The 10406-nt window shown below is 31.2% G+C and overlaps 1 protein-coding gene across 1 annotated transcript; it reads right to left on the bottom strand.

The window, feature by feature from the left end:
* Nucleotides 1-812: 812 nt before the first annotated feature.
* On the bottom strand, nucleotides 813-4126 carry LOC114741259 (tyrosine--tRNA ligase 1, cytoplasmic; the record flags this gene model as incomplete). Its single annotated transcript, XM_028929512.1, has 9 exons — nucleotides 3979-4126; nucleotides 3637-3748; nucleotides 3410-3557; nucleotides 2876-3165; nucleotides 2682-2778; nucleotides 1602-1707; nucleotides 1445-1527; nucleotides 1164-1309; nucleotides 813-961 (listed from the first exon to the last, which is right to left on the bottom strand). Coding segments are annotated over exons 2-9 (1129 nt in total), but the record flags the coding sequence as incomplete, so codon positions are not given.
* Between the last annotated feature and the right edge of the window lie 6280 nt (nucleotides 4127-10406).

Below are 10406 nucleotides of genomic sequence, written 5' to 3' on the forward strand. Positions count from 1 at the left end.
AAAAACCATACACTTGCGCACACTCTTCTTGCTAAACTATTTCGAGTCCTGTATAACAGTCATAAAATCAAAGTCAACACAGATTACTTGTTCCACTTGTCCCAGGTTTGCAGACCAAATAGGTACTAACATCCCAAGTTCAGTGCTGATGCTGCAGCTACTACTATGATAAGCACCCAAGGCCATTCCAGACTTACTCAAGGCAACAAAAAGGAGAGCAACAGCTAATTTAGTCAGATTGACGTTCTTGCACGCGGGTGTTTTGTTGAGAGAACATGGCAAGAAGCTTGTGCCATTGTGCTGTCAGTTAGGATGTAGCTGATTTTCAGCTTTATTTATTTTAAATGTCAATTATTTTTTCATTTAAACAAGAATTTATTTTGTAGGCTCAGGAAGCCAAGTTATTTGAGAGTTGTTGTATTCTTCTGGGTGATAATCCTTAAGAAGTTTGAGAGTGAGATTCTTGCTCTTTTCTTCTCAATAGATTATTATCCAATAAATACTCCTTTTAATTCTTTGAGATCCCACTATACCACCCCTACTCTCGCTCGCACTAGTGCTATCTCCGTTTCAGAACAGATTCGTGGGAAGTGTCTTCTTGCAAAAGTTTTTCAGAAGTAAAAGCCACCTTCCAAAGTCATGAAGCTGTTATAAACTATTTGTCCCAGGTTAGCAGACCATACTAAGCTCTCTCTCTCTCTCTCTCTATATATATATATATATATATAAATATATATCTCTAACAAAGCAAATCTCATACAAACTCTGAAAATTTTGAAACTTTTTTTTTCTTTTTTTTGGGAAACTTAAACAGAGGGAAAATATAATATGCACAAACTTAAGTACAAAAATTACCTCCAGAATTTTGTTCAGTGACTTTGCTAAAGCCGGTTTCAGATCAGCAGGATGTAGCTCCCCGCTTTCATAGTCAGCAATAAGCTCCTCAAAGGTCTTAAATGTCCTGTAATAATAATAAGAATACAGATCATAAGAATCATACTTTTCTAAAGCCAGATTCAGATCAGCTGGAGCACGAGTACAGATGATAAATCATAAGAATCATTCAACACCCAGGCAGTGACAAAACACACATGCATACCAAAGAGGTTCGAGAAAGCAAAATGGAACCACCAACTATCCCAACAAAAGGCAGCACAACTTACTTATTCCCACCATTCTCTGCACCGCGCTCCACTGAGAACTCATTAAACCATGGGAAGATAAGGTACTTAATGTACTCCAAGCATGGATTTCCTTCCACAATCTTTGGTGGACAATAAGCCTTCTTTATCTTCAGGTTTACTTCAGCCTATATTATGCAAACAAGTTCAGATGTCAGGATGCGAGTGCTATAATTCAATTAAAATCATTATTTTATTACAAAATGCAATTATGGGACAATTCATCTTCACTTTTTCTATATGACAAATTTAAAACCGCTTACCTCCTCATCTTCCATGTATATGGAAGATGATGGGTCACTTTTTGACATTTTCTCTTGCCCTTGCTGTAAGCCAGGTAACATATCTGCAAACCAACATTGAAATAATTATCGAGAGATAACCAACCAAAATATGGAATAAGGGGAAAAAGGATGATACGGTGTGACAAGATGATAGGCTTGTTCTTCCTCTTAATGTCATCACAATATTCTCTAGCAAGTACATTCACTTTCCGCTGATCCATTCCCAATTGGCAAATGTCAGCCTATTTTAAGAGAAATTAATGGAATGTTCATTAGTGTTTCAAGCAAAATGGAAAATGTAGTTTCAGAAGAGAAAAAACCACAAGCCACGAGTTCATACAAAACCACCAAAGGAAAATCAGAGAAAAACAAGAAACAAGAAATAAAGGAATGCAGACCGATCAGTAAATGCTACAGCCACAAAAAATAAATTACATTTTAGATTTGAAAGAAAAAATTATTCAGAGTCGTAAAAAGGAAAGAAAAAAATCAAATTAAAAACCACACTAGGAAAACATCATAACCAAAGTACACCTGAAGCATGCCTAAAAGCTTGCTTCAGATGCCATGCTATTGATTTAAAAAAGAAAAGTGTCGTGCTCTTGATTCAGAAAAGAAGCAACATGCCAAACAAATTAAAAGATAATGCTCTTGATTCAAAAAAGAAGCAACATGCCAAATACTCCCTTTGGTCCTCTTTATGAGCCCCAATTTTTCAAACGGGTTTGATCCTTTTTATAAGCTACAATTTGCAGGTGCCTGACATCTAATGCATTTTTTTCACGTTTACTCCTAATTAATGATATGTCTCTCTCATCTCTTTTTTCATTCATTCTCTCTCTTACTCACACTCTCCACAAATAAAGGTGTTTTGGAAAAATAAGCTGCATTTTTTAACATATTTATTGTATTTAACCAATTTTAACAAATTTTTTTGTTTGAAGCTTATAATAAGGACTAGAGGGAGTAACCTGGAAGGCGTTGAAGCATTTGAGACTGCTATTATGATCTTGAAATGCCATGATCACTTCTAAAACAGTAATGATTAGGAATCTAACCACGGGAACAGCTCTTTTCAGAAAATCAACATCCATTACACAATATTGTTCAATTCTAGAATGACTTCATGCAAAGTCAGGCAATTAATGTTAATATATTGACTCAAAATTTTAATGGAAGCAGGCACCTTAAGTGCGTACTTATATCGAAAGTGTACCTTGAGAAAAAATATGTCAGCACACTGCATGCATGGATAAAAGATCTGGGCTGCAGTTAATTCATCTTGCTCATTTCTGCCCATGATTTGACAACACCTGTAGTTTGGAAGATAGAAATAAAGAATAATATAAAATGTTGGACACCAAATACACCATTTACTTGATCATCTGAATGCACCAAATCAATACTCACCTGATTATCCTTTTGAGGTTGTTCTTTCGACCTATATCCATTACAAGAGGCCAGTATTCATGAGATCTTGCATTAATCTCCTTTGATGACCATAAAAACTCTACCTTTCCTCCGTCTAGATCCATCCCAACAGCTTTCCAAATTTCAATCAAATAACGGCCTACTACCTCAATTTTTTTCAAATCTCCACCCATTTTATTGTTTAGCTGTGCAAACCAATCAGCAATCCATATCTTAACTCTACACCCAGCAGATGTCAGCTTGTTCACATTTATAGCCTTCATGACTCCCTGGACAAGTGACAGAATGTTAGCTAAACCACTTTCAAGAGATTTAATTATACTATAAAGCAAGAATGCCATCAGTGTCAAGAGGCGCCCTTCCCATGCCTTTCTCCAGTGCCATTCAATTTATCAAACGGCTCTAAAGTGGCAGAAGCAAGATCATGTCCTCCTAGACTTCCCTAACTACATCTACAGATTATGAATCAATAAAAGTAAAGAAAACTGCAGATTATTTGGAAAATCTGGATACCTGAGCAATGTGCATCCGACCTGAGGGCTCAAACCCATCATAGCAAACAGGCTCAGGCTTCTTTGCCAGCAAATTGAGGAGCTCATCTTCTTGAATACACTCTTCACCAACACTCCTCACGATCTGAAACCTCTGTTCCAAACTCAATCTGCGGAGAACGCTGAAAAATTGAGAACAGGTAACAGCTCCATGGAAATTGAAACCAGCAAGTGGTCGAGGAAATTTACTGATTAGTTGGATTTGGATTTGAAGTGCCAGATGATTCCACATTCTCTGAATTGGACACAGACAAGGATTCCATAGCTTCTGCGGGTGGTTCTTTGGAGGTAGCCTCCATTTCTAGGATTGAGATCAAGGGAAAAGTATGTTAAATCACTAAAGGAGATAACATTTATTTCAGCAGACCTTGAAAACTGTAATTGTTTAGAAGGACCAAATATAAATAGAACTCGCTCAAAGTTATTTTTCTTTTTGGCCAGCTTACACGAATGAATTCAAAGTAAAGCTAGGGGATTGAAACAACCATATTCATGAATGGACTTTGCTCGTGAAGTAATCAACAGACTAACCTTGCAATGTCAAATAGAGTGATACTCGGCCTCTAGATTTGAGCAGCTACAGAAGACAAAAACAAATGAAGAATGCCAGATTAGGGAAGAAAGTGAGCAGATGCAAGGCTAATGAATCACCCCAACAGGGGTGGGTGCCCACAGAAGTCAAAACCCTAGAGACAATATTCTCTTCTAAACCAGCCGCCGCAAAAAGGAATCGATATCGTTTTTAACTGTTTTTTTTTTTTTGCCGAATCATTCTTGACTGTTTTGACCAATAGTAATTTTTTTTAATTTTGTTTTACCATAGGTTGATATTATCTATCTTTAATATGAGTTAATTTGATTTTTAAGTTAGTTTTAAATATAGAGTAAAATACTTTAACTATTTTTTTAGTTTGAATTAATTATATAAACTTCCCTTTTATTTTAAAAATATACGGTTTAGTCTTGAAATATTCTAAAAAGATTTTAAAAATATTATTTTTAACTAAAATTTATATTAAAATAAATTTTACTAACTACTTTACCCCTCATTCTAATAAATTTTTAAATTATATTTTTACAATTACATGAATTTTATTTATTTAAGATAAACATAAAAGACTTGATTTAAATTTTAACTAATTTTTTCAATAAATATATATGCTGTGACTAAATATGTTTATAAATTTTTGTAACAAAGATGTATTTAAAAATTAAATTATAATTCACCAAAAAAATTGAATTATGAATTTAAATAATTCATAAATCTTTCAAACTCATATTATTTAAACTTTATGATAAACAAAAACTACGTATTTGAAATATGATTTTACAATTTCAAAAAAATCAAAGTAAATAATTTCTAATAAATGTGATAAAATATTAAAATTATAAAATTTTATGATTTAAATCAAAATTGATAAATTTTATAAAATATTAAAATTTTTAAAAATATGCGTATTACAATTATTTTTTATTTTATAAAAAATATTATTTTGATGAAAAATATAATGTCTAAATAATTATTAAATTAAAAATGGTCATTTTGATTAAAAAAATCAATGAAAAGGCAAATTTAACAATTAACTAATGGTTGGGTGAATTAAAATTAAATATTAAATATAGGAGAGAGATTTGTGTAACATATATTTTAATTGTAAAATAGATTTATATATGTTTTCAAAATAGAGAAGAGGAAACTACAATTGAGATAAAATAGAAGGACGGTCGAGGTATTTTACTCATAAATATAAGATCTCAGTCTATTTTATCTCTAATAGTTATCTATTTTTTTCAAACTAATTATTGTAATAATTGCACATGTTAAATGATCAATTAAATAATAGTTTTAGCTAATAAATGATTAGCAAAGATATTTTAGAAAAAAAAACGACACCTAATTATTACAAATAACCAACTCAACAAACTTTTTTAACCTATTCAAATTAATCAACTATATTCTACTTCCCCCAAACATTTTTTTTTTCTGGTAAATATAAGAAATGAATAATTTTTGTTTAGAATTTTAAAGGAAAAATCAATTTGTTAGTCCATAAAGTTTCATTTGATTTGAAATTAGGTACTTCTAGTCTTATTTCTTTTTATTAGATACTTATACTTTATTTTGCCAAAGCTAAGTCCTTCCGTCAAAACACCATTAATGCATTAACATCCACATGCTTTCTTTATATCTCTTGTGGCACAAACACTCTCTCATCACTTGTGACCAACCATGACACTGAAGCTAGTCACTAAGTGAAACTTAGCTGCCGATGATATCAACAGTATCAATAGTGGGTGCAGTAGGGGGGTTGAGCGGTCAAAACTGTGGCTATAGAGTTTACTGTGATGTGGATGTTTGAGTGGTTCTTAATCTCATCTTCTTATTAAGTGAAATTGTCTTGCTTGTTGGATCCTTATGTTTTATTTTGTCAAAGCTTCAAACCCTTCCATCAAAACACTGTTAATGCATTGAGACTTGCTTTCTCTCTCCCCAGTTCGTAGCTTTCCCTCTCTCTCATCTTTTCAGGACCAACAATGGCCAGTTTGATTGCAGTTCTCTCTTCTTCATCTTCCAGCTTTCCACCATCTTGCTTCTTCTTTTTTTGTCCCTTTCCTCCTTCTCCCCCACCTTCTTTCCCTCAGTTCTCTCTCTCTCTCACACTCCCAATTGCCCCTCTCTCCCCATGCTCTCTTACTCTCTCTCCATGTCTACACCCATGTTTTGCTTTGACATGGCAAGAGTTGCAAAATCAGATGGATTAACTATCTCTGACTTGATCTCAGTTAAATAAAACTAGAATGACTTAATTCCAAATTTGATGAAACTCTAAGGATTGAAAAATTAATTTTGCCAATTTTAAATTTGTCGTTTTACCTTCATCTCATTAAATAAATATGTGTCACTTATTACCTTTCTGCAATAAATATGTACTTATTATTTTTCTTGCACTCTCTTTACAAATAAGGATATAATTGAAAATATATATCTTATATATTTATTACTTTTAATTAAATTTAACTAACATTTTAAATCATATGATTTCAGTAGTTATTTTTCATAACAAGGAATGGACGGAGTATAGTTCAAAGATATAAGTTAGTTTTAATATTTTTTCAAGACTACGTATACAAAACTTTCAAAAATTTTGGATCGATGGCACAGTCTTCTTGATATTTTAAAGTTTAAATTTAATCCCTTAGTCTTTTAATCTTTTATTTATTGTAGAACCCTTTTTATTAAGTGTCCATTATTTTATTTTTTTACGGAATTTGCCAAATCACATTAATAGAAGACAATCGACATCCTACATAACATCTTATATAAGTTAATAATTTCATAAAAAGATAAGGTACTAGAATACGCCGGAAGTGTACACTGGGGAGCACCTAGCACTTGATAATTTTTTTTTTTTTGGCTCTAAAATATTCAAGAAGTATAAATCTCAAGCTAATATGCCCTGAGTCAACCCCTATTAACATTGACCATTAATTTTGACTATAATAACTTATACGACATTCATCTTATCATCACACTTAGAACTAATAATATAAGTTGAGCCTGCAAGCTCAACTTACCAACCCACCAAAAAGGGTGGATTTACTTGATAAAGATCATGTTCATTTTAAAATTAATTTTTTTGAATTCTTAATCGTTAGGATCGAACCTTTGACAAGTTAATTAACCCGTAAGATTAGCAAGCTAGCTCATTTTGTTTTGTCTCTTTTTTAATAAAAAAAAAATTCCCCTTCCTTGCAATACGTAGTGTCTCCTATCTTTAATTTTTTTTAATAAATAAATGTAGAACTTTTTAAGATAACGATAAGGTTCTAATTTGGCCAAATGGGGGCTGCTTGACGTGCCAAGGAAGATGGAATGGCCAGTATTCTTGTGGCCCTCCGTTGCAATTGCACCCACTTTCAACGTTTCAAGCCACTCTTCCCCCCATCATTTTCTTAAATGCTTGACATTTTTATAATAATTAAAGAGAATAATAGTATGAGACCAATATAGCAATTTAGTCTTATCTTAACCAAAAAATTACTAAATTTTAGGTTAAAATATTTAGTTATGGCGACATAAATAGTAAATTATTCACACTTGAGTGTCGAGTGTCCAATTTCAAAAGGTTAGGATGGAGACAATTTTTAATACTTAAGGCCTAGTTGGCTCAATTTTCACATACTCGAAACGGTAATGCGATGCGATGCGATGCTTTTTACCATCAATATGTTTGGTATGTCATTAAGAAGATTAAGCAGAAAAAGTATTTTTTTTATATTTAATCAAAATAAAAAGTCCATAATACCCCTGGACATAAAAAAAAAGAAAAAGAAAAAAATCATTTACTGTTAGATCTATTATATTTCAAGAAGGAGTGATGGTGATGGCAACGGCTAGAGTGGCGACAGTCATAGTAGTGGAGTGATGGTAGCAGTAAATGTGATGGTTGCCAAGACAGTGGAGGTGGCTGTGGTTGTGGTCGCTGTGACAACAATAGGGGAGGTAACGAGGGTAGCGGCAAATGTGGTAGCTGCTGAAGGTGGTGGTGACAACAGGAAAGGTGATGGTGGTGGTTGTGGTGGCACCAATGATATTGTGGTAAATATTACAAGAGTGGTGGCAGTGGCGGTTGTAGCGATGGCAGTGGTAATTATGGTGGTGGCAATAGGGGTGGTTGTGGCAACGACAATGATGGTAAGGTGGTGGGTGGAATGAACTAATTGAAATAAAAACAAATGCACTTAAAGGGCAAATTAGACTTTTTTTAAACATTCAATAAGTGGTAATGAGCATTTATGGAGGGAGAGGTGTGAATGGTGATTAGCAATTTTTTGGTAATCATCATTACCATGGTAAAACCTATTGCCACGCTAAAGAGCAACCAAACATCCTCCTCTTGATAAGGTAATCATGATTACTATTACAGGCATGTGATAGGGTTGAACCAAACGGGCTCTTAATTTTAAGACAATGTTAATCTATGATTTGGATTTGTTATATTTTAACTTGAGATGTATGTTTAATAATTTAGGATGTAGTTTAATAATTTGGGATGTTTAGATTTCATATTTTATTTATGATAATTTTTAATTAAATGTTTTATTTTAAGTATTTAGAAATTGAAATAGATTTGATTTTAAAAAAACAAAAGATAACGATTACTTAACAGAACAGAGTCTACGATAAAAAAAAAATTACAAAGTTAAATTCAAAATTTGAAATGTCAAGAGGTTACTTGCAACTAACCTAAAGTTTAGATGGGTTTTATATAATTTAGTCTTTTTATTTTTATTTTTTGCAGCATACGTTTTATCACTAAAAAATTTAAAAATAAATCAAAACAAAAAAATTATATGGGAAATTATTAGTTAAGTAATATTTTCCACTATATGTTTAGTATTTTTATTTATTAAAGACATTGATCACTCCCTCCAATCCATAATATTACTCATTTTGACAAATTCATCAATATGAAAAATGATACTCCTCCGGTCCTTAATATAGGACCCAATCGTTGAGTTAGGTTTGGTCCTAAATATAAGACCCATTTCTCATATTTATCAATTTTCTCTAAACTACCCTTATGGATACTCCCTCAACCATAATCAAATAGAAGAGGGAGATGAGGTAGTAAGAAAGATGATTATGGTGTTTTAAGAAAAATGTGTCACTTCTCTTGTAATTAACCAACTTACCTAACTTCCTTAATCTAATCAAATTAGTTAAATGGGTATTATATTAAAGACTGTAGGAGTATATAATTCATTAAATGTGTTTCAACGTGAAATTTTTTTTTAAATTTACCCATATTAAATGAAGTTGTGATGGAAAGAGAAAAATAAAGAATTATATTTAAGCATTAATTGTAGAAACAAATTTGACAAATAAACATTAATTACTTTTTAAGTGACTCTTATTTAAATCAAATCATTTTTCAAAAAAAAAATTTATATTGTGAACCAAACGTAGCATATCTCATTTGTAGCTTAGTCATGTACCATGCAGTTAGACTCATGCTCTTTTATTTTTAAAAAAGTGAAACCCATGCCTATTAGTCTTTGCATAGGAAAACACTTTTAATTTATATTATCGAAATAATTTTTTGTTTGACATAATGATTTCTTATTTATATATGTATAAATGTAAGTTTTGTTATAATAAATAAAAAAAATAACATTCAGCACATTAATCTTATTTCATAATTATATCTAACATCTTAATCTCATTTATAAAATTATAATATATCCAACACTGTAATTTTATTCATAGTGCATCTATCATAAAAATATAATAATAATATCAGGATACTAGATATACTATAAATAGTAATAAAGTGTTAAATATATCCAGATTAGGACATTAGATGCTATTTTATCCTACTATTTAACCAATAATATGATCTTCGCTAAACATCCAACTAGATAATATCTTTTCATTACTTTATTTTAAATATAAGAGTTTGAAAACTAATTTATAGAAATTAAAAAAACAAATTAAATTCATTATTCATAAAAAAATATGTGTTAATACTTAATATATTAAAATACCCTTTTACTTGTTTACATTAAACATTAATGCCTTGATAAAAACTCCTCAATATTCACAATCAATATAAAGAATTAAAAAAAAATCCAACAAAAGTGAATTAAAATATTATACATAAAACTAAAACTCATCTGTTAGCCCAGTTTCTACATAGAGAATAAGAGGGGAAAACAATTTTACAAGTATTTGTGCTTTCCTTTAACTATTAATTTAACACCAGCGTTTTCTCTCTTAATTAAATATTTAAATTTTCCTTTATTAATTGACTTTACTATGTTAGCACTGTTATTCACTACAAGGTGTTCTTATGCTAACTGACCAAAAAATTAAAATATCTGGGGGAAAAAACGTAAGTACCAAAATTGAAAATTGAGAAAAAAAAAAGTATAATTATAATCAAAATGGCTTTTTA

This window comes from Neltuma alba, unplaced genomic scaffold, assembly GCF_004799145.2.
Source record: "Neltuma alba isolate B1F8T4 unplaced genomic scaffold, ASM479914v2 tig00003340_pilon, whole genome shotgun sequence".
NCBI lineage: Eukaryota > Viridiplantae > Streptophyta > Magnoliopsida > Fabales > Fabaceae > Neltuma > Neltuma alba.